Genomic DNA, 26,597 nt, shown 5'->3' on the forward strand with positions numbered 1-26,597 from the left:
GATGGAAAGATACTGATCTCCAACAGCAAAAATTCTTATATTTACCTTCAAGATTTTGCTTTTATTTTTTCTTCTCTCTCTCTCTCTCTCTCTCTCTCTCTCCTCCTGCCCTCACATTTCCAACATTTGTGTAACAAAGTATTTTTCATGAATTAGGCTACTGAGGACTAGGATGTTTGAATAGTAAAATACAGTGGTGTTGAATATAACTTTATCTTCTATTTTTACATTTTTTATGTTTCTTAATATTTACCTTTGGTTGTTTTTTGTACTCTATTATCTTCCCATTTACTTGTATCTCTGAAATCACTTTCTCTCTTCTGCTAATAACCAACTTCTTTAGATTCCTCATTCACACTAAGATCTATTAACTCTATATCCTCAACTCCTACACCCTCAACATCTCATCCAACACCTCACCCTTGGTTCTTTGTCCAACATCAGAAACTGTAGACCCTTTTGCAAACCTACTGTTTATATTGTAGATAAGAATTGAACACCATTTCTGTATATTGAGACAAAACCAAAAATGGCTTAATAGTAGGTGTAGGGTTTAAGGTTGTATATTGTTTGTATTGGGATCTGTTCACCTTTTTCTCCCCCTTGAAGGAGAGGTATTGGAAACCTAAAGGGATGCTATAAGACTACACTGTAATGCCTCGGATCCACAGTGCTAGAAGGGAAGACACAGGAACAACATGAAAGAACAAGGGAAAAAAGTGCCCCCAACAAACAAAGATACTACATTATTAGAATCCATGGCCAGCACAACAGAAGAAATTTCAGAGAAGGAGTTCATTATGTACATAATTAAAATGTTCTGTGAATTAGAGGATGATGTAAGAGAGCAAATATAGGCAACAAAAGATCATTTCAATAAAGAGCTACATGAGCAAATTCAGGAAGCAAAAGATTGCTTCAATAAGCAGATAGAGCTTCTGAGAAAAAAAAGAGAAGGAAGGAAGGAAGGAAGGAAGGAAGGAAGGAAGGAAGGAAGGAAGGAAGGAAGAAAGAAAGAATCAGAAATCCTTAAAATGAAAGAAACAATAAACCAAGTTAAAAATTCAATAGAAAACATCACCAACAGATTAGATCACTGGGAAGACAGGACCTCAGACAATGAACAAAATACATAATCTTGAAAAGAATTTGACCACACAGTAAAATGGTAAGAAACCATGGGCAGAATTTTCAAGAAATATGGGATAGCACAAAAGACTGAAGTTAAGAATAATTCAGATAGAGAAAGGCATAGAGTTCCAAACCAAAGGAATGAACAATCTATTCAATAAAATAATATCAAAAAAATTTCCAAACATGAAGAATGAATTAGAAAAACCACATACAAAAGGCTTACAGAATGCCAAATGTACAAAATCACACCAGTCCCACTCCAAGACACTCTATAAGGGAAATGCCTTGCATACAGAATAAGAGGACTATTAAAAGCCACAAGAGAAATGAATCAGATTATATATAGGGGGAAACCAATTAAGATATCTTCAGATTTTTCAACCCAGACCCCAAAAGCCAGAAGATCCTAGGACAACAGATACTAATCTCTGAAAGAAAATGGATGGCAACTAAGAATCTTACATCCAGCAAAATTAAACTTTAGATTTGACAACAAAATAAACACCATCATAAACAAAAGTTAAAATAATTTACAACTAGAAAGCCTGCACTATGGAACGTCCTTAATAAAACATTCCATGGGGAGCAAATAAAAAACAAAAATGGAAATCATCAAAGGGAGTAATTACACTAAAGGAAATAATAATCAAAGGAGAAACCAAGTCAAATTAAATGCCAAAAATAAACAAATATGACTTGGAATATAAATCGTATCTCAATAATAACCCTGATGTTAATAGTCTAAAATCACCAATCAAAAGAAATAGACTAGAAGGTTGTATTTTAAAAAAAAAAGACCCAACAATATTTGCCTTTGAAAGACTTGTCTCATAGAAAAATTCTGAAGGTGAAAGGTTGGGAAAAGTCATACCACTCACATGAACTGTAGAAGCAAGCAGGTATTTACATCCTCATATCAAATAAAGTAGACTTCGAACCAAATTTAATGAGAAGAGATAAGGAAGGACATTTCATACTGCTTAAGGGAACTATACATTAACAAGACATAACAATTTTAAATATATATGTCTCAAACAATGGACCATCTATATTCATTAAATAAACTCTTCTCAAGTTCAAGAGTCAAATAGACCACAACATAATAAATCTGGATGACTTTAACATACCTATTTCACCACTGGATAGATCTTCCAAACAAAAGCTAAACATAGAAACTATAGAACTCAATAATACAATCAATAACATAGACTTAACTTACATATATAGAATATTTCATCCTTCAATGAGAAAATATACTTTCTTCTCAGCAACACACAGATCTTTCTCTAAAATGGACCATATATTATTCCACAAAGCAACTCATAGTAAATACAAAATAAAATAGAGATACTGCCCTGCATTCTATAATATTATAATGGAATGAAATGAGAAATCCATGATAAAATGAAAAATAGAAGCTACTCCCAAACTTGGAGACTAAGTAACATGCTATTGAATGAACAATGGATTACAAAAGACATCAAAGAGGAGATTAAAAAATTCTTAGAGGTAAATGAGAACACTGATACAACATAGTGAAATTTCTGGGACACTGTAAAGGCAGTCCAAAGAGGAAAGTTTGTTGCATGGAGTTCATTCTTCAAAAGAAGAAGTCAACAAATAAGTGACCTAAGGTTACACCTCAAAGTCCTAGAAACAGAAGAATAAATCAATACCAAAAGCAATATAAGACTGAGAAATAATTAAAATCAGAGCTAAATCAATAAAATTGGAACCAACAATAAAAAAATTGATAAAATAAAAAGTCAATTCTTTAAAAAAATAAGTAAAAATGATAAACACTTGCCCATGGCAATGAGGAGAAGCATTGAGAAAACTCAAATTACTAACATATGTAATAAAAAAGGAAATGTCACAACAGACACTACAGAAATACAGAAGATAATTAGAAATTATTTAGGAAAATTATATTCACAGTAAAATAAAGGACATCAATAAATTTCTAGCATCATATGGTTTTCCCCAACTGAATCAGGATGACATATACAAATTAAACAGATAAATTTCAAACAATGAAATAGAACATGCCATCAGAAGCCTACCAACCAAGAAAAGACCAGGACCAGATGGATACACAGCTGAGTTATACAAGACCATCAAAGGAGAACTAATACCAATATTCCCCAAATTAATTGATGAAATATAAAAAGAGAGAACACTTCCAAACTCATTTATGAGGCTAATATCATCCTGATTCCAAAACCAGGAAAAGACACATCAAAGAAAAAAGTTCAGACCAATATCTCTAATGAATATAGATACAAAACTTCTCAATAAAATTCTGGCAAATCAAATACAAAAACATAGCAAAGAGATAGTTCATGGTAGTTCACCATGATCAAGTGGGGTTCATCCCAGGGATGCAAAGTTGGTTCAACTTATGGAAATCAATAAATTTAATTCATCACATCAATACACTGAAAGACAAGAATCATATGATAATCTGCATAGATGCAGAAAAAGCATTTGACAAAATAAAGCACCCTTCATGTTCAAAATAGTAGCAAAAGTAGGGATAACATAAACATATCTCAACATTTTAAAAGCTATCTATTCTAAGCCCCAGGCCCACATCATTCAAAATGGAGAAATAGTCAAAGAATTTCCTCTAAAAACTGGAGCAAGACAGGAATACCCTCTTTCACCACTACTATTTAACTAGTTCTTGAAAATCTAGCCAGAGTAATTAGAAATATGAAAGAAATTAAAGGGATACACATAGGAAAAGAACTCAAATTGTCACTATTTCCTGACAGTATGATTCAATACCTAGAGAATCCAAAAAATTCCACCAGAAAACTTCTAGAACTAATAAATGAGTTCAGCAAAGGAGCAAGATATAAAATAAACACGAATAAATCAAAGTATTTCTGTACATCACTGATAAGCCTTCTGAAAGACAAACTAAGAAAACTTCTCCATTTACAATAGCCTCAAAAAAGTAAAAATAAAATATTTGGGAATCAAGTTAATGAAAGAAGTGAAAGGCCTCTACAGGGATAACTACAAAATGCTGAATAAATAATTTAAAGAAGACCTTAAAAGATGGATCTCCCTTTTTCTTTTGATAGGCAGATTTAATATTGTCAAAATGACCATACTACCAAAAGTACTATAGAGATTTAATGTAATTACAATCAAAATCCCAATAACATTCCTCATAAAAATAGAATAACAGTCATGAAATTCATCTGGAAAAAAAAAAGAGACCTAGAATAGCTAAAGCAGTCCTTAGTAAGACGAGCAAAGCAGGTGGCATCACTACACCAGACCTTAAACTATACTACAGAGCAATAGTAACAACAACAGCATGGTATTGGTATCAAAAAGACATGTAGACCAATGGTACAGAATAGAGGACATAAAGACAAACCCACATAAATATAGTTATCTCATATTAGACAAAGGAGCCAAAAACAAATATGGGAGAAAGGATAACAGCTCCAACAAATGGTGTTGGGAAAACTGGAAATCCATATGCAAGAAAATGAAATTAAAACCCTATCTCTCACCATGCACAAAACTCAACTCAAAGTGGACCAAGGACCTAGGAATTAGACCAGAGACCCTGAGCCTAATAGAAAAAAAAAGTTTGACCAAATCTTCATCATGTGTGATTAGGCCCCAATTCCTTTAATAAGACTCCTATAGCATAAGAAACAAAATAAATAATCAATAAGTGGGATGGATTAAAACTAAAAAAGCTTCTTCTCAGAAAAATATATAATCAGAGAGGTGAATAGAGAGCCTACAGAGTGGAAGCAAATTTTTACCACATGCACATCAGATAGAGGACTAATTTCTAAGATATATAAAGAAATAAAAAATCTTAAAAACAAAAACCAAATAACCCAATCAATAAATGGGCCAAGGAAATGAACAGACACTTCTCAGAAGATGATATATAATCAATCAACAAATATATAAAAACATTTCAAGATCTCTAGTAATTAGGAAATGCAAATCAAAATTACTATAAGATTTTATTCCAGTCAGAATGGCAGCTATTAAGAATATAGACAACAATAAGTTTTAGCGAGGCTGTTGGGAGAAAGGCACACTCAAACATTGCTGGTGGGACTGTAAATTGGTGCAACGAATCTGAAAACAGTATGGCTATTCTTTGGAAAAAATAGAATGGAACCACCATTTGACCCCGCTATTCCATTTCTTGGTTTATACCCAAAAAACTTAAAAAACAGCATACTATAGTAACACAGCCACATCAATGTTTATAGCAGCACAATTCACAATAGCTAAATTGTGGAACCAAACTAGATGACCTTTAGTAGATGAATGGATAAAGAAAGTGTGGTATATATACACAATGGAATATTACTCAGCATTAAAATAGAATAAATTAATGACATTTGCAGGTAAATGGGTGGAGCTGTAGAAATATTATGATAAGTGAAGTAAGCCAATCCCTCAATCCAAAAGGTGAAAGTTTTTTCTGATATGAGGATGCTGATTCATAAAGCAGATGGCAGGGGGCATGGGAGGAATGGAGGGAATTTTGATATAGCAAAGGGGAGGGAGAAGAAGAGAGGGAGTAGGGGCATAGGAAAGACAGTGGAATGAAATGGACATCATTACCCCAATTACCTGTATGAAGACATGAATGGTGTGACTCTTCTTTGTACAACCAGAGACATGAAAAATTGTGCTAAATATATGTACTATGAATTGAATTGCATTCTGATGTCATATATAACAAATTAGAATATTTTTTTTAAAGAGAGAGTGAAAGAGAGAGAGAGAGAATTTTTTAATATTTATTTTTTAGGGTTTTTTTTTTGGCAGACACAACATCTTTGTTTGTATGTGGTGCTGAGGATTGAACCTGGGCCGCACGCATGCCAGGCGAGCACGCTATGCTTAAGCCACATCCCCAGCCTGAATATTTTTTTTTTTAATGAAAGAAAAAGTTTAGGTAAGTGCTTTGGAGTGATATTGGCCAAATTGTATTTTTGTATTGTGTGCATGTATGGATATGTAAGAATGAATCCCATCAAGATGTGAAAATATAATGGACTAATTAAACAAAAGTGGAAAAGAAAAAGAAAAAAAATACTCTTTGGAGATTTTAATCATGAATATAATCAAAGCAGAACATTCAATGGCTAGTCAGACACTGTGGTCACAACTGTACTTATTCCTGGAAAAATATGTAACATTTTAGAAGAAATATATTTAGATGTCTGGGTTACATAATCAAAGGGAACAGTGATGAAGGTCACCCAAGCACATAATCCAGTTGAATGCCTTCTAAAGCCAAGTCCAGGAATCATTGTATCATCATGTACGTGATGTATATAATTTGTGAAATAACTGCAGCCTGTTGATAGTGTCAGCATATTACATATAGATTTTGTATATTTGTCCTCCAAAATACTTTGGACCAGATGTGTTTGGAACTTTAAGCATTTTTTTTAATCTGTTTATATTTGTCATTTGGAATATTCACATATACATACATAATAAAAAGTCTTAGGGAGAGAATCCAAGTTTAATTTTGAAATTCATTTTGTTTCATATATACCTTAAATGCATAGCATGAAAATGATTTTACAAAATACTCTCAGTGTTCCTGCTTTTTGACTGTGACCTGTTACTCGATGTCTGGTGTGGATTTTTCCAAATAGGTTACTGATTTTGTGGCATTACAAACTTTATATATTAGGGGTACTCAACTTGTTTTTAAAAATCAAACATTATTGCCTTATGTACATATGTAACTATATGACCAGTGAGATTCTACACCATGTATAATCAGAAGAATGAGAAATTATAATCTATTATATATGATGTATTAAAGTGAATTCATATATGACTAATTAAAACAAATTTAAAAATATGAGAAAAGTAAAAAAAATAGAAATGTGAATGAATGATAACATAAGAAGAGAAGAAGATGTATAATTAGTGTAAACCATTAGATACTCATATACCATAGCAAGAAATCAAGGTATAAAGTAGTAATTTTAAAATTAAAGAAAAAAGTATTGTAAATTGGTTTTTATGTCTAAGACAGGACTTTGTGTGCAACTGTAAGGAAGAAGAAGAATGTCAGTTGTATTATAATTGTACTGTTTAGTTTTCCCATTAAGTGTATACATCACATCAATAAACATGTTAGTGTATGACAATCCAAATAATTGATGTACACATAATATATACATTTGCATATATGTCTATATAAGCATAATAAATTAAAAAGGTTACCTGAAGACATATATAGAGAGGAAAAAACAGTATTCTATCTCATTTATAGGTATCTTTTTAAAACAGGAAGAATACTTTCATAGAAATTTCACCAAAAGCCTGCTGCTTTATATAAGATGATAAAAAAAGGTGTGTGTGTGTGTGTGTGTGTGTGTGTGTGTGTGAATAAGATGGTCATTATTTCTTGGGTGTCAATTATTAAGACAGAATAGTGATTACTAACACTTTCAAAGGTCCATGACACTTTACACAATGTATTATTGTATCTAATGCTATTAATTTAGTAAAATGATTCTAAATATGAGTGATTTTCAAAGATAAACACTAACTTCATTGCATGTTTGTAGCTTAAATAAATATTTATTTCAGTCTCCTATTTTCAGTTTTCCAGACTTCAATGATCTTATAGTGTCTTGACACTGGAATTATTTTTTATTTGTTCTTTTTAGTTATATAGGGCAGTAGAATTATTTTGCCATAACTATAAAAGCAGGGAATATACCTTGTTCAATTTCAGTCCCCAACACCTTTCCTTCTCCTTCCTTTCTCCCACACCTTGTTCACTTCCCTCTATTGATCTTTCTGCAAATTATTCATGGTTATTTTTAAATTAATTTCTTATGGATGAGCATGTTGATAAGATTCACTGTGGCAATGGAATTTTTAAAAATATGCACCAGATTCAAATAAACAATGAAATTTAAGAACCATAGATAGATACATACCTTATTGATATGTGACACAAAATAACATATACCAGATTTAAGACTTATTTTTACACATTAACCCAAATTTAGTATATGTTATCATCTTGTTTCTTGTTTTCAACATTTGTTACAGACTCAAGAAAACTGCACTTGAAAAGCAAGGATAAAAAACAATGTATGTGTAAATTAACAGCTTTTCAGAAAGAGTCTTTGGTCTCTGACAGCTGAATTAAATACTGGGCTCTTCCCTCAAGTAATATGTTGATATTTACTTGATATAGTTTGTGCTAATAATTGATGTTTAATTAGGTATTTATATCCTTTCCATATAAACATAATAAAAATAGTAATAAAACTAAAAATTACTCATGGTTAATTTAATTCAGTGGAACAAAAATAACAGGGTTCAAATAATATTCAGTAACATAGGCAACAGTGAAGATTAGGAGCAGCAACACCAAAGGAAAAAACAAAAAAGAAGGCAAAAAAACATAAATCATGGAAGAAGGAAATATAATTCCAAGCAAAATGTATATGACTGTCTTATATCATTTCCTTTCAGCTTAGTGTTCTTTTATTTTAATTAAATAGTTTATACTGCCTTGAATAGTATAAATGTGCTTGATACTTCTAATAATTTTGATATAGCAGTAGAGAGAACTCATGCATGCAAAGTAGTTAATGAACTGAAAGGGCAATTACCAAGCAGACAAGATGTTCCAGAACAAGTTTATGAATCATTACCTTAAGTTTCATATATATAACCTAATAACTAAAACCTCTTTTATTCAAAATAGATTGGTGGGCAAATAAGTTTACAAAAGACCAATCCTCTGAATTTTTCTGAGTTTCTATTTGTCTTAAAGTAATATGAATTATATTTGATATATGAATTATATTTGATATATCTTTCACTTTGACTTCATTACACATAAAGTAATGAAGTCAAAGTGAAAGATATTAAACATTCCTACTCGGGATAGAAACGCTAAACAATATTTAGTTGTACCTGTGTGTCTACATGAATCTATAACTTTTATATGCACCCATTTACTTTTGAATACTTGATACCCTACTTTGGGAATTCAGGCAGACAGAGTTCTGTCTTAGTTATAAAACATTTAGAATCCAGATTTTGCATCTTCTCCACCTGAGGCTGGAAGACCACTACTCCACAGCTAAGGAAGCACAGATTCTTGTCTGGAATTTTGATAGATGATCAAGAAATATGAATTTCAAAAGGAATATAGGTATTTTTCAGTGTTGTGATAACAGGTATAGCTAAGCAGTAGCCGTGTGGCAGTAGTAGTGTAAATCCAAGGAAAAGGGTATCAGTGACAATACTCAGACCCAACTATATCTAGAGTGTTAAATGGGCTGTACTACAGCTGAAATCTCTTGGTTCTTCCTTCAGTTTAACTCCAACTCATTCATTTACAAGAACAGAATCTTTATACTCCAGCTGTGTATATGTCAAAATACACTCCACTGTCATGTATATCTAAAAAGAACAAATTAAAAAAAAAAGATTAGACACACAAATGAGAATTAGAAAAGAAACAAATATTATTAATATGGCAAAAAATCTAACTCCCAAGGTGAATAATGATGGTAAAAAATAAATATGGATATTGAAAATAGTCCCAAGAAAAGCCACAAAAATGACAGGAACAACAAGAGTAAAATGACCTCACCTGTAATGATATACACAGACTGAAGTGAAACGATGATGAATAATTGTCCAAGTAAATGAAACCTGAAAGTAAGCAGGGGTAGTGGTACTTATATTCAGAGAAATTGATAGTAGGTGAAAATTAGAGGAGAAAACATCAATATATATTGATCAGGAAGAAATTCACAAAGAAGATAAAACAATCACAAATATTAGCACACTGAAATTGTTAATAATGCTGAAGCCATAATATATATCTCAACAATTGAAAAAGCAGATTAAGAAGAAGTAACTGCTAAAATTTTGCAGATTTTAAAATAATAATATGACAACACTCTTCAAACTATTCCATAATTCAAATGGAAGGTACCCTTTCATCTACACTTATTTTATGAAACCATTATTTGCTTCCCAAACTCATAAGGACACAAAAACAAATACAAAGAGGAAGGGAAAAAAGGAATAAACTTATAGACCAATATCACTGATAAACACAGATGCAAAAACCTCAACAAAATACTTGAAAATCAAATTCAACATCACCATGATCATGTTGGTTTCATTTCAGGGATTCAAGTATATCTTAATCAACACAAATCTATAAATTTAATACTGTACACAAATAGAATTATGGATAAAAATCACATGATCATCTCAAAAACTTCAGAAAAAATCCTTTGATAAAACACAAGTTTTCATAATAAAAGTACTGAGTAAATTCGATTTACAGGAATCATATCTCACATGACAAATCCATAGCCAACATCATACCAAGTGCAGGAAAACAGAACACATTTCCTCTCTTATCAGGAATAAAACAAGCTTACCACTCTTATTCATATTAGTACTAAGAATTTTAAACCAGGCAATTAGGGAAAAGAAAAAATTAGAAGTTATGCAAATAGTAAATGAAGAAGTCAAATTATTCCTTTTTGTTGATGATATGATTCTATACACTGAGAACCTTAAACACTGCACCAAAAGACTCTTGATCTGATAACTAAACTCAGCAAAGTAGCAGGATAAAAATGAAATCTCTGAGTAGGAAGTGAGCAAAGAAATCCAAGACACAATAGTCTCAAACAATTAAAATAGCTAGGAATTTACTTAACCAAGGAGGTGAAATAAATCTACAATAAAACTACAAAACTCTGAAAAAAGAAACATAGGACAATAGAGGGTGGTAGACCCCCATGTTCTTAGATTGGAAGAATTATTATTAATTAATAACTAAAAGAAATGTATAAATTAAATGCAATCTCTATGAGCATACCAATTACTTATTCCAAATAAGTATAAAATATAATTTTTATAAAAGAACAAAATATCCCAAATAGAAAAAGAAATCATGATCAGGAAGGGAAATGTTGGAGGCATACAGTACTTGGTCTGAAAACATACTACAGAGTCATAGTAACAAAACAGCATGTTATTGGCATTGTAGACCAATGAAACAAAACAGAGAACTCAGAAATAAGCCAACATCTACAACAGGTTCTCTACAAAGATTCTAAAACATACATTGGATAAAAGACAGCCTACTCACAAAATGGTTCTGGCAAAACTGAATATCCATATACAGAAGATTGAAACAGAATCCAATCATGCACCTTGTACAAAAATCAACCGAAAATGGAGAAAGGCCTTAAAGTAAGACCTGAATCTTAGCAACTATTAGAAGAAAACATAGTAAAGTACACTTCAGGATATTTGTATGGTAAGTGATTTCATGAGTATGGCTTCCAAAATTCAGGAAATGAGGAAAAATTGACAGAAGATTACATTAAATTAAAATTTATGCAACAGCAAAAGAACAACCTACAGTGACTTCCTTCCTCGATATACCTGTATACAGTTTCTATCCCCTCCCAGTAGTTAAACAATTAACCCATCCAATTGATTACTCCAGTGATAAGGTTACAGCTTTCATGATCCAATCACTCTCCAAAAGGTCTACCTCTGAACAATGCTGCCCCTGGGACAAAGTTTTCAACTTAAGAGCTTTGGGGAAACATACCAAAATACAACAGAAAACTCACATATTACCTAGATGTCCCATTCTTGAGTATACAACCAAAAAAAAAAAAAGCATAGAAAAGAGATACCTGCATATAAATGTTTATGGTGGCTTTGTTGACAATAAGTTAGATATGAAATCAGCCCATGTGCCTATCAAGAGATAATTAAATAAAGAAAATATTTTGTATGTATGCAGTAGAATATTATTCATCAACAAAGAAAAATAAAATCATATTACTTGGAGGAAAGTTATTCCAAGTGAAAGACATCATGTTAAGAGAAATAAGACAGAAAAAAACAAGTTTTACAAGTTCTCCCATATATGAAAATTTAAAAAAAAATTAAAATGACTTGCAAGTGAAGAGACTTTAAGGGACAGGAAAGGATATCAGATAAAGAAGGGAAAGAAATAGGGAAAGAGATGGCAGAAGGCAGGGTAGATGTGACCAAGGCATGATATTTTCAGTTTGTAAATGTTGCAGTAAAAATCCATTAATTTGCACAATTAATAAGTGATAATAATTATTTTGAAAATGGTTCTAGTAGTTATTATATTAATAATTTTCCTCACTAAAACCAAACAATAAATGTTATTTGAATCAAAAAGATTAAGGCATAACTCTTTTGGTCTTTATAAGATTTGTTCCATATTACAGTTATATTTTATGATCATTAGTTTTTAATCTCATTCCATATGCCCCTGCATTTATATGACTTTCACAGACTGCTATGTCTGCATATATTTTGTAAATGTGGCAAAATTTCTCCCTTATTGGTCTAAATATTTTCTGTCTAATATGGATGTTATCAGTAACAAGTAACTACTTAATTTTTTATTGGTTCATTGTACTTATATTGGGCTTTGTTATGCCACATCTGTGTGTGCATACAACATAATTTGATCAATGTCATTCCCCACTGCCTTCCTTATCCCTCTTAACTCTCTCTCCATGATCTGCTTGCTCTTCTCTACTGATCTCTTTTCTATTGCTATTATCATTACTATTATTCTTACTTTTAAAATAAATATATTAATTATATATAAGCAGGATTCATTATAGTATATTCACACAATATGAACATATATATGAACACCACATAAAGTTTAAACGAATAAAATATAAACATTCAGTTCCTTTGTTACATGTGCCCCATTTCAAATATTCACTAGCCACATGTAGCTAATAACTACCATAATGGACAATGCAGACATAGAGCATGACCCCAGCCTCAGAATGTTCCCTTGAGCAGCACTAATCTAAATCCTTTATGATAAGTCAATGATTTTCCCAATGATTACTTCATAAATCAAGACTTAAGTTCTTTGGCACATTTTGACAGTTACTAGTTTCAGTTATGCCCTGAACAGTAGTCATTAAAACAAATAAAAAAAGAAACAATGAAAGAAAAAAGTGTAAGGAAAAAAAGAAAGAAAACCTCAAAGAAGGATGTGAGATTTTCAACAATATGAATTTTTCTCATTTTATAAATTTTTAAAAATACTTATTTTTTAGATGTAGTTGGACAGTTGGACACAATATGTTTAATATATATATATATATATATATATATATATATATATATTATGGTGCTGAGGATCAAACCCAGGGCCTCGCACATGCAAATCGAGCATTCTACCATTGAGCCACAACCCCAGTTCTCATTTTATATTTTTAGGTTTTATTTGTGTGTGTGCACACACACATGTGTGCACTTACATTTTTGCTTAAGTTAATCAGTGTAGTTTTTTTTTTTTTTAACCAATAAATTAGTACCTAAAAATGAGATGTCTTAAAAGATAGGCCTAATATCTGTAATTGACGAATATTTTGTCACTTTAAACTCGTCCATACTTAGCTTCAAGGAAGAAGATCCTTTATATAGCAGCATACAGCAACTGACTGAACTCTTGGCTGCAAATCTTTGGATTTGGTCCTCACATGCTTTGTGATTTTGTCACTTTAGGGGATTAGTTAGAATCCTAATCACATCATTTGTATCTCTGATTCTACACATGCTGGAAGCATGTTCTACTTTTCAGGTTAGCAAGCTAATAAATTATTTCCTATTATTAACCTAATTTAACATGGTTTCCTTCAAGAGCCAGCAGGAGATTACTAGCCAACACAAACATTGCATAAATCATGAAAGCACAGGAGAAGAATTCAGAAGCACGCTGAGGAATATCAGATTTTTTACATGCCCTGGATCATTAATTGTGAGGGAATGATGTTGCAAGCACTGGAGAGTAATAGGTCTATATCAGAAATAACCAAAGGCTGCAGGGGTTTGTTTTAGTTCAGAGCCTTCCTCTATCCCTAGTCAACACTTTGGAGTACTGCTCAGCTCTGGAGCACCACTAAAACTATACAGAAGAAAATAACCACTCAGGTATAAATTTGTCTGAAACAATATAATTCTTCTACTTATTCTTTCTGTCCACTTGTTCCTTGAGACTCTCTCCTTGTCAATTGTGATTTTTACTTCCACCCTGTTGTTTCTGCTTCCTCTGTAGAATTTCATTTTACAATCATTTTTTCTTTCTTTCTTGCCCTTAAAATCACGTGCTTCCCAAAATTCTAACTAAAAAAGAAATGGATGCATGTTTCCCTATATCTTCATTTGTACCTTCCATCATCCATTCAACCACTTTTCTCATTGCTGCTCTTCAGCTCTCATCTCTCCTCTAGTGTGTGCATGTGTCTTAGTCTGCCTACCTGAATCCTGGACAAAGCCTGTTCAACCCCAGCAGCCTCACTCGCAGACATGAGACTCCTCGTTTACTAGTTATCCCTTCAGTACCATCAGAAGCCTGCAGACCATCTTTAAGTGGTCTTTCCTTCTCATTCTTCACTTTCAATAGCAACAAAATTTATTCAAATCTATATTTATTTATTTTTCCTGATTCCTCCTTTCAATTTCTTTTGAAACTATCGCATTCTAGTCTAGATTTTTGAACAGGTAAAGCATCCTCTCTACAGCCAATATTGTCATTTTGTTTTCTGTCATTTTCTACCTAGAAGTTCTTCAGTGCATCCCTGTACATTTTTGGATAATACCAGGAGAGCATGCTGTGGCTCATCTATTATTTCCTGCATCTTTCCCATTCTTACTTGTCAACAGGTACAGCGTGATCCAATTATTCTTTTTTGTACTTGAAATCTACTCAGTCACCTTTTCATATGTAGATCTTAAAATTCCACACTCTCTCTCTTCACCAGCCAAACTTGTCTGTCTTGTTTTATAGTAATAGCAACATATCTCTTTCAGCTTTTCTTCTGAAGTGCCTTCCATATATTGGTCAAAGTCAAGTGCACCCATTCTTTCTTGTACCACTGTCCTCTATGTCTGACATTGTTAGCACCCTTAGCATATAATACAATCATTTGTTCTCAAAACTGTCTTCCCTTCTTGCCTAATTTCATCAATCATTGGAGCTATTTGATTAATGACATCTAAAACCAAGCACAGTATATGGCATGCAGATTTTTCTTAGTAAAACTATCATTCATGTTAAGACAGTGACATTTGAAGTAAAATAGAAACAAACATATTCATCCACCTATATTGACATGCATAATAAACTTCTGTCTTCTATATTGAACTTACCAAGGCCAAAGCCTCAAATAGTAGAAAAAATTATTATGAAAAAATAAGAAAACTATGCTCTTTGTTACTGTGGTATGTTAACTCCTTTATATAAATTAACCTACATTTAATTTTCCTAACATTCTTATTTCCTACAGTGTAGTTTCTCATAGAAGATTAAGAATGATTTCTTAATATTAAATCTATTGATAAACACAAATATGCCACATACTTTTCTTATTAACATTAACAATGCCTTGACATCTATCTGAATATTATGTTCACAGTTATTTACTGGAGAGGACTGTGGCATTCAGTCTACTGAGCCTAGCTTCTCTCTCTCCTCTACTGCTAATTTCGGAAACCACAGGTGTCAGGTCTTCTTCAGATTCTTCCAGGCATAAGGTATCTCTCAACTCAGGTTGTTCAAATGCTTATGCTCACTCAGCCTGGATACACCCTGATTGCAAGCCCACTGCTATTCTTAACCTGATAATTTGCTCGTCCATTTTAAATATCAGCCTGTCTGTCCCTTCTTCAAAATATTCTTCCTTCAGGCCTTGTAGATGTTAACATCTAGGATCTATATTGTACAGCAAGTACAATGTCCTGTATGATTCTCATCACAGTTTGTAGTTGAATATTTATTTGTGTGAATATTAGTTTAATGTTAATATCCCCCACTTTGTTTATTATAATGCTCAACATAATGACCAGAAAGCAGGACGTGTTCAATAAATTTTGAAGAAATAAAAACATCCCGATTAGACATAAATCTTTATGAAATAAACTCAACAGTAATCAATCTGTAGCTCCAAACAAAGTAAACCAAAGACAATGAAATTAGTATACATTTATTTTTATATGTAATGTTATTTTCTAATGGAGGAAAAGATTTCAAGGCATCTATTGCTCTATTTCTAGGGATGTAAGAAATAGTAAACCACACATAGAAACATTAGAAATCCTAGAGGAAAGGAATTGATTATATTTCATTCTGGAACTCCTATGATGAATGTCTGATTTTTTAATGAAAGAAAACAAACAAAACAGAACAAAACTGAATGTATCTAAAGGACCTATAGGCTTCCTTTTGAAATTAAAAAATGTTATTTTATTACGTCCAATATAAATAAGTCTTCAAATATTCATTGAATAAATGTCAATCAAATAACAGAACAGATTTTTTTTTTCTGAATACAATAAGGGCTATGTTAAAAATTTTTCTTTCTTAATCTAAAAAAATGATAAAATATATGAGTGAATACTAATAAAGAAATAACATTTTTGGAATAAATATATCTATTTTATAATTAAGAAACACCTTAAAATGTTTCTAGACATTTAGAAACATTCATCTTTACATTCTCAAAAAGATATTGAAACATAGTCAAAGAACACTTTTGTTTATTTCCAGAAGGGATATTAAAAAAAAAAAATTAGCTACTCCAAATCTTGTTTTTGTACAAAGAAAAACCTGAAGTAAGATAATGACTAAAAAACAGTAGGCAACATTTATAAAGACACTTCGATTAACAATTAGAAATGGTCTACAAATATTAAAATTGACAATATAGTACAACTGAGCTGGAATCACTGAAAGGTAATTCACTGGGGGCAAAGAAAGTAAGGGAAGATACTGGGACAGGGAAGCCATTTCAAACTAGCAGCCAGCCCCAGTCCCTTCTGAAGAAGTTGAACTGGTCATGAGCCCTGGCAAGGAGAATCTACAGTCTCATAACCTGATGATTCGAAAACAAGGATTTCAATTTCCTCCAGGTGTACAATTGGAAAGGAGATATTTCAAGAAAGCCAGAATACTTGACAATGAAATAAAAGTTTAAAATACCTATCACCCTAAATAAGTAACAATTAAATGTTTGTGCAAGTTAAAAAAAAATCTGTAGGAAATTAAAACCCCAATGTGCAATCCAGGTGAAAGATATATTAGATTTATTTTTAGTTGTTGTTATATTAAATATATGGAATCAGTTGTTAGGAATTAATTGCTAGCATTTTTCAAAATTATTAAGCATTTTGTTGTCCGCAGATTAAAAGATAATATGGCTCTGTGTTTTATTTCTAAAACTATAGTTTGAAAGGACCCCAACAAAATCCTCAATTCACTCAACTCATTCACACACCATTAAAGAACAGCATTATGCAAACACTTAGAAAGTATGACAGGATCAAATCTCCTTGGAATCGAGTATGAGTATGTAAACAAAAGAAATAAGCACATTTGCAAAAATAAACCAAACTAAAAACAATTAGATAAATTAAAAAATGCAATATGTGGTTAAGAATAATTAAAAATAGATGGTTTAGGAGAATTTAAAAAAATGGAAGTAAAAACAAGAAAAGATGAGCCATTATATAAAAAATTTTTAAAAAGTAGAATGCTAATAGCTAATAGTATCTTCAATTTTATATACATATTTAAATGAAGAGGCTGAGGTCACCAGGACTAATTTTAGATGGACAATTCATTAGTAAGCCATAAATAAACAGAATAAAATAATGCCAAAAAAGAATTTTCAGAATCAATAAACGGGTCAGTAGCAAATTCAAAAAAAATAATAGGCAGGGTGTTTATATAATTAAGCTTAAAATTCCAATTCAGTAAAAAAAAAAAAAAAATACTGGTTTCAGACCTTTGTGATTAAACTGTGTCCCTGAAAACCCCAAATACACTGAAGTCCTAATCCCTAGGACATCAAAATGTGTCCTTCTTGGAAAAAGGCTCTTTACAGAGGTAATTATGTTAATATATTTCTAAGATGGATTCCAATCCAAACAACTTTTAAATAAAGGAGAAATTTGCACACAGACATGCACAAAGATAAATTAGACTCAATGTATAAAGTATTTCTTGTATTTGCAATATTTAATAACTGCCCATGTGGAGAACAACACATGAACTGGAAGATGACTGTAGTCATTAAGAAAATCAAATTAGAAAGTAAAAATGGGATTGAAATAATGAGAAACAAAAACATTGGTAAATGTAGATAATTTTAAGTAAGATCTAAGGTTTAAATGATTTCAATAATAATGTAAAATATATAAATAACTTAATGAAGAAAAACATGCCAGACAAATATAATATGAAAAAAAGAAAAATACATTCTGTTTATCCTAAGGCTTTGTATTAAGATAACTGTAAATGTGTCAACTTTAAATTGGATTAAGATGTTAGCAAAGTAGTTTAATGTTATAAATAAGCATATGCTTTTCTACATGAATCTTAATAGCAATTATAAGAAGAATGATTACTTGGGATTTAAAAGTAACAATAAATTAAGCATGTTAAAACAAAATAAAATTTGACATTTATTCTACTTTGGAGATATGTTTTTACATACAAAATAAAAAACATATGCAAAAAATGAGAGTCACAAACTATGTCAAAAACATAAAACATACAACTTCCAGTACAGCAGAGGTAAATCCCTAGAGAAGCAATTACAAGGGAACAAAGGATAAATTAAAAAAGTAGATAAAAATCTGTAGAAGAGAAATACAAAATAAATTACAATAATTAATGAAAATGCAAATAAAAATAAATATAAAAGATTGAAAATATTGCACTGAAAATAGAAATTGTCAGAGTGAATAAACTAATGAAAAGTTAAATTTTTATTCTATGTGATAATGAAAGACAGAGGATAAATGGCATTTCCATAACAGTGTAGACAAAATACTCAAGAATATTTGACCAAGAAAAACTTGATATAAAAATGTAAAGAAAAGCACTGTTGTAGATAGATGATTTAATTATAACTGTAAAACTTAGATGAAACATATAATTTTGAACTCTACTCCAGAACTTAACTTGAAGGTATAAAATCAAAAAATTGATATATATGAAATTGCAATAAAATATTTTATCACCTATCCCACAAATGAAAGCACACATGTACAATATTTGAATTAAGAGTGCAATGATCCTACCTTGTCATTTTTGATTATTAGTATGACTTGGCATTATGTCAGAAAAAGAGTACAATATTCCATTAAAATAACATAACCACCATTTTACCCAATTATCCCACTCATCAGTTTCTACCCAAAGGATTTAAAATCAACACACTACCATGGTGCAGCCACATCAATATTTATAGCAGCTCAATTCACAACACCTAAAATATAGAACCATCCTAGGTGTCCTTCAACAGATGAATGGATAAAGAAAATATGGTATATATATACACAATTGAGTATAACTCAGCCTTAAAGAATGAAATTCTGTACAACCAGAAGAATAAGAGGTTATACTCTATTTATGTATGACTTGTCAAAGAGCATTTTACTATCATGTATAACTAATTAGATTGACAAAAAAAGATAAATAGGAAGATACATACTAATGAGCACATTTGGGGTATGGGATTTTAAATCAGAACTCCATTGTTTTGATAATTATTATTAAGGAGCCAAAATCCAACTCTAACAGACTTCATAGTAGAAAAACCTGTTTTTTCTGCAAATAAAATAAATAAATACATTGAAAACAAATAAAACAAGGCAAAATCAAACAAAATCATCCTCTGAGAGTGTCATTGTTTGTGCTATCCTGGTGGTGTTGGTGCAACTTGAGAAATCAGGAAGGATGATAGAAAACTTTCCTTTAATAGAACAGATTTGTTTAATAAATTTTTCTTAGATAAGAAAGAGGCTCTTGCTACCAAGACTTTGATAATCAACACTCAATAGAATTTGTAAATTTATAATTCTGAAATGCATTTTTTATTACTAAAGTAATATAGTTAATGAATTCCTATTTTAAACTAAATAATATAAGTAAATCAAACATTTCTGTGACTCAATCAATATCACTCCAGCACCCATGTTTACTGATATTATCTAGAATGACTTTCCAGATTTTAATTATGCACTTGATAAAACATTTTGCATAAGCATACAAATAAATCTTGCCTGTTTACATGTATGCACATGCACATACATGTGCATTTAATGTACACTTATACAAAGTTTTTCAACCCTGCCACTATTTCAATTTGGGGTCAGAAATTTCTTTGTGGGGGAGTTGTCCTATGTGTTACAGAATCTTTAGCTGTACTCCTGGGCTCTACTAACCAAAGAACAGCTGCGTCACCCCTTGAAGAGTCACAACTAAATCTCATAAATGCCTCTGGGTGTGGTGGTGCATGCCTGTAAGCCCATTGGCTCAGGAGGCTGAGGTAGGAGGATCAACTTCAAAGTGATATTGCTCAGTGTTAAGCACCCCTAGGTTCAATACTCAGTGCCTTTCACGAAAAGAAGAAATGCCTCCAGAATTTTCATGGACCATTGGTCTTTTTGCCTATTAGGGCCTTTTTTAGTTAAAAAATCAATGTATAATTATGTTGATAGAAAGATCAAGAGAATACAAACTAAATATACTCATTTTCATCTTTTTATTCTACTTTGAAAGTGAATTAAAACATTTTCATAGTCCTGTTAAGTATTATGGACTCTTGTACCAGTGCTAATGGTAGCTAATAGACAAGGAGACTACAGCAAAAAAAAAAAGTCTTCAACTATAGCAAAATGCCCTTTGAGGAAAAAAAAAATATGTTTCATCACCATTGATATACAAATACAACACACACACACACACACACACACACACGAGAATGTGTTTTTATAATAATATGAGGTTTACAATGTGAATACATATTTATAGGCTGTTTTTAATATGTATTGTCTTGCACTGATGACATTGGGAAATACATTTATGAATTTAAATGTTTTCTACATTATTCAAATAAAATACTACTTATTCTCTAAAAATATAATTAATAATAAAATCTTATTTAATTCATTTAAAAAAAAGAAGAAGAAGTTTTGCAGGGCAAAATGTCACATGCTTGAAATCCCAGTGACTTAGGAGGCTGAGAAAAGAAGATCATAAATTTGATATCAGACTCAGCGAGTTTGTGAAAGCCTCAGCATCTTTCAAAACCCTCAGGAAGTTAGTGAGGCCCTGTCTCAAAATAAAATATAACTGGTGATGTAGCTCAGTAACAAGGCATTCTGAGGTTGAATCTACTATATCAAAAAATTAAAAAAAAAAAAACAACAATGAAAAAAAAATAACGCAACTCCTATACCACTGCAAATTAAATGAATGCTATATCTATCAAATAAATTTCCTGTTTTTGAATCCAGTTTCTTTTAGGTCTAGATCCAAATAGATAAATTTCTATATGATGACTAAAAAATGTTTGTATCTGCACAGAAGAACTGTGACTCATAGTTAAGTCCACATGACATTATGTCATCACATTGTCATATATAAGACTCAAAAGTCATATTCTGATACATGGATTTTTCCATTCCAATGAAGTTATGATAAAAGTGAAAAAAATTTATCTTTTGGACAATATTGGGTGACAATTGCCACCATTTGTGCTGTGCATTACTTTTTAATTCAGAGTTCATGACGACATTAAAGCTATTTTTTTCTGAAAAGACTGAAATTTTCTACCAATTTTTTTCATGATTTATTCTCTCTACAACCTGAAAGTCATTCATTTAATTTGAATATACAGTATTAAAAGACATTTACTGGTTATCCTCTAAGTAAAAAAATGAATAACTACAGAAAAATTGCAATAATCATTATGACGAGAGGGGAATTTCCTGATGCATATACTGGAAAGTGATTTTCATGAAAGAATCAGCTATCTTAGATTTTATTCCTTGACACTGCCAAGACAAATTCTGTTCACATCATTGCTTTTTTCTCCTGAAGTAATTCTGCAAAGCCATTTCTTAGTTCCTTTATACTGTTAGACTTCCTTCCTTATTCACTATACTTTTGCTGTTTTTGTTTAACAAAGCAAGTTGGCAGTAATTATCTTCAATCTACACTCATCCACTCCTATATGTATAGTCACAAGTGGAAAGGAGAATGAGAGACATTTAGAAGTCAAGTTCTCAACAGACATAAGTAATATTTTCATCATATTATGATTTATAACCAAGGGAAAATACTAAATTGTAGGAAAATATTCCCTAAATATAAAAAAGTGATTGTGGAGAATATAATCCATTTTTTTTAATTCAGGAAAAAAAATGAAAACTCCTATTACTATCAAAACTATCTTTAATCTCAGTATACCAAATAGCTAAGAAAAAAATTTATGTAGGTTAGATGATTTTAGATTAAACCATGCTGCTACACAGAAACACACTTTTTGGTCTTTCTCTTGTTTATAATGCTTACTTCTACTCTATTTAATTGCCAGATTGTGTGATGAGGACAATGTCCGTGCACAAACACTCTGTAATAAACATATCTTCCTTTCTTAAATATATATGGTGAGTTACATAAATTGTCTACATTACTGAAATGAATATAATATGTATTTATGGAGTATAATATCTATGTAATCATAAGCAGATACTGATTAAATAATATGAAGCATATTATAGGCAGATTTGTTTTAATAGATTATCAATTTAATGTATCTTTTTAAACTGTATCAATTGCATGCATTTAAACATTCCTAAATATTACCAATGAGATCAACACATTCTGTAATTATAAACTACACATCTTGTATATATTTTGCTGGTAAATATGATCTCTACATATAATATAGCCCTAAATTCACATTTTAATCACCAAATAGTGTATCTTAAATTGTAGCTTAATATCTTTACCATAAGATTTCTACTTTTAATAGTTATTTTTATTTGATAAGTTATCTTTCTAATATGAGTGATAAACTAAAGACATTAAGGACCAAAGAATGTTTTATTCTGAACGTCTCTTATTCTGAAGTCCAGCTCACTCAAACTTCAGAAATTACATATCAAACAAAATGCAGGTTAAACCAAAAAGTGATAAGAATTTGTTGTCTATTAAAATATTAAATTCCTACTAAAGAAAATAGCATAATCAATTCAAAAAAGTAAACAAATATGAAAAATTATTAATACCTTACTTTAAAAAACTAATATATTTCTATGAATATACCAATATATCTCTACCATGTTAAAGACAGCAAGAAAATAATATCAAATTAAGGAATAAAATTTTTAAAAACTCTCTTAAATAAATTTGCATTTCTCTTATAGTGACTGCATTTGATAAATATAAGAGAAATGCAAATTAAAAGTGCACAGATATTATTTTTCACCTATCATATGTGCAAAACTCCAAGTTTTACAACTATCTCTGAAAGCATACCTGAAGAAAATCACTCATTTTAATACACCGCTGATAAAAGTATAAAATACTTCAACACCTCTAAAAGGGATCTAGTGATTTTTCCAAGATTATAATTATTTATATGTGAATAGAATCCTACTTTTTAAATCTCTCTTATAGTTCTACCTATATGTATGCTAAATAATGTGCATAGAGGGTTATTTGTTCTATTTTTGCATGTAATAGCAACAAAATAAGAACAACAAAGTCGACTAGTAAGCACTTTCTAAGTAAACTACACAGGAAGGTACACCAATAAAAATAGTGAAGACCTCTGAAAACTCTTGTCAATAAAACCACTGACCATGCTTCAGTAAGGCTGGGCCTTAATACCCTGGCGTGTAGATGGCTCCTCTTCTTCATCCCGCCCCTCCTCTCCCCAAACACACACCTACTGTTGGTGGAGCATCTGCTGGCTGGGTCACCTCCTGTGGACTTACTTGAGTCCGTGTCAGTCTACCACTGTGTCCCAATAGCCATTGGTCCACAAGCTTCTTCACCTGGTGCCTGACGTGGACCTGGCCATTGTGGACAACTGGCTGAATAACGAATGAATGGGCAGTGCAAGCATGAATTCCGAGCAGCAGAAGCAGCCCTGCGCCCTACCCCCTCAGCTGCAGCAGCACCAGATGAAGCAGCCTTGCCAGCCTCCACCCCAGGAACCATGTGTTCCCCAAACCAAGGAGCCCTGTCACACCAAAGTGCCTGAGCCCTGCCAACCCAAGGTGCCAGAGCCCAGCCAACCCAAGATGCCTGAGCCTTGCCAGCCCAAGGTGCCAGAGCCCTGCCAGCCCAAGGTGCCTGAGCCTTGCCAACCCAAGGTGCCTGAGCCCTGCCAACCCAAGGTGCCTGAGCCCTGCCAATCCAAGGTGCCAGAGCCCTGCCAATCCAAGGTGCCTGAGCCCTGCCAACCCAAGGTGCCAGAGTCCTGCCCCTCAACAGTCACTCCACCACCAGCTCAGCAGAAGACAAAGCAGAAGTAACATGGTCACAGCCACACCCTTGAAGAGGCAACCACTGGATGTCCCTTTTCCATTTTGCTCAGGAGTCCCATTTTTCTGTTGACCTTACGATTAACATGAGTCATCATCCTTCCCTCTTTGAACCCCCCAAAAAGATATCCCTCACATTCAACTATGGAAGGTTCCTGAGCCTCCGAAGGTGACTGCAAGTCTCACTGGATGAGTAGGTCTTCCAGGGTCTCAGGGTTAATCTGAAGAGGGATGTTGGGAGGGGGTCAAGTGAATCTTCCCTGTTCTGCCCTCATTAAATCACTTTTAACTCAAAAAAAAAAAAAAAAAAAAAACACTGACCAGAAAGATTTTTGTTCCAATAATTTCAAATAATTATCATAATCATTAACATGGTTACAAAGCCTGTAACTCATGGTATGCTTTTCTGTGAATTACTACATTTGACATATTGGTAAAGGTCAGTGCATAAAAATAAAAATCTCAGTACTTGCACCCAAAGGCATTCACACCCAGTACACTATGTGGCAAACATTTTACCCAGGAGCTCAAGAACATTTCTATAAATGGCCAAGGCTAAAAATCTTCAAATTTGTGGGTCCCACAGTGTTTCATCTTTACTGAAGTCTGCTATTGTGAAATGAAAGCAGCCCTCATAATACATAAATGAATGGTTGTGGCTGTATACTAGTGCTGATTATTTAAATTTCATATAAGTTGGGCCATCCTTAATGTGGCCCTTCATGCACATACATCTGTCCATTGATACTACAAAAAAGTTAAATGGATAACAATTTCACAGGTCCTGCACTGAGTGCAATAGATCACGAGCCTCTACCACATACAGATCTGTGAGGTGCACTCATTCATATATTCATCATCCCCCAATCTCAGAACATTTGTTTAGAATCCATCTTCTGATTAATTTTTTGTCTTCTACCAAAACTAAGCATGCCAAAAGAAAATAAAATTTATCTGCTCTTTTCTCTCCCATTTCCAGAAAATTTTATTTGTTATTTAGTGAAATTAAAATGAAAAGAAATAATCATAATAAATTGATAATAAAATGTCTTTCTCTTATTTCTCACCAAAAGAAAAAATTCTGTCGGTTCCCAATTATTTTCTTCTTTTCAAGAACTGAAATGATTATAGAAATGTATTTTGCATTTCAAAACAAAAATGATTTTCTAATAATTCAATATATTTTGTATTAATATTAGTGCCTTTGCTTTCATGTCTTTTATACAACACTTTGTAGAGGAAACTAGCATACAGTGACATGAGTCATTTGTCTCATTTTATTATGCATATGAGGAAATGATAGACTTGTTTCAGATATTTTCTTATGTTTCTGACACCATGGCTCCTGTGTTGTATGGAAAATGCAGCTGCGATACAGTCTTGTTGGACCAGGGGTAGAAGACATGGTTTGTGATCCTGAACTGTCTACACATAAGGAAAGTACCATTGTTTGAATGGAATAGTTTTTTTTTTTTTTTTTTCCCTCAGTAATAGTGCTAAAATGAGAAGAAACAGTCAATCAGGGTAACAGAAGCCACTGAGCCACTGTGGTCAGGGTGATTCCACTGCTGTGCTTGCTTTCTCCCATAGGTAACAGAAGAAATCTGTGTGCTGCTTCCAGAGATCAGTAATTAATCAGAATTAAGCTTTTCAACCTCCTACTCTATTCTAGAACCTAAATGACATATACCTAAGTTATCCCATGCTACTGAGTAGACAGTTTTCTGAAGATAAGGATAAGCCACTGAATTTTCTTATCTGTACTTTTTAAAGAAAGATAACTTATTCTGATATTACTGGTTATTCTGTCCCATAATATTTTGGGATTTTCTCAAATCCCATATTACTAGTGCATATTTACTCTGTATTTAAATCTATCAACAATTTTTGGGAATTAGAAAAAAATCCATGTCTTCGAAAGGCTGATTAAGAATATATTTCTGTAACAATCACCAGAAACATATTAGATATTATGTTCATAGTAACTTTTTAGCCTCATGTGCACTAGCAAGAGA

The 26,597-nt window shown here is 32.0% G+C and overlaps 2 protein-coding genes and 1 long non-coding RNA gene across 8 annotated transcripts in view; 1 reads left to right on the forward strand and 2 right to left on the reverse strand.

Moving 5' to 3' along the window:
• Cdh18 (cadherin 18) overlaps window positions 1-26,597 on the reverse strand; it is a 672,909-nt gene that overhangs the window by 280,485 nt on the left and 365,827 nt on the right. The gene's annotated exons all lie outside the window — the stretch shown is intronic.
• On the reverse strand, window positions 6,191-13,278 carry LOC107160155. The gene is made up of 2 exons (XR_001505824.2): window positions 9,782-13,278; window positions 6,191-9,588 (listed from the first exon to the last, which is right to left on the reverse strand). It is a non-coding gene; the product is annotated as an uncharacterized LOC107160155 (long non-coding RNA).
• LOC107160154 (cornifin alpha) lies at window positions 24,001-25,522 on the forward strand. 2 transcript variants are annotated; one of them, XM_048803136.1, is made up of 2 exons: window positions 24,001-24,315; window positions 24,364-25,522. In XM_048803136.1, exons 1-2 carry the CDS (start codon window positions 24,145-24,147, stop codon window positions 24,571-24,573), a joined length of 381 nt encoding a protein of 126 aa, XP_048659093.1. In that variant the 5' UTR covers window positions 24,001-24,144; the 3' UTR covers window positions 24,574-25,522. The 2 variants fall into 2 exon arrangements, with proteins under 2 accessions (XP_048659093.1, XP_015362278.2); XM_015506792.2 differs by having other exon boundaries at window positions 24,016-24,623.

Source organism: Marmota marmota, unplaced genomic scaffold (assembly GCF_001458135.2).
Source record: "Marmota marmota marmota unplaced genomic scaffold, marMar, whole genome shotgun sequence".
Classification (NCBI taxonomy): domain Eukaryota; kingdom Metazoa; phylum Chordata; class Mammalia; order Rodentia; family Sciuridae; genus Marmota; species Marmota marmota.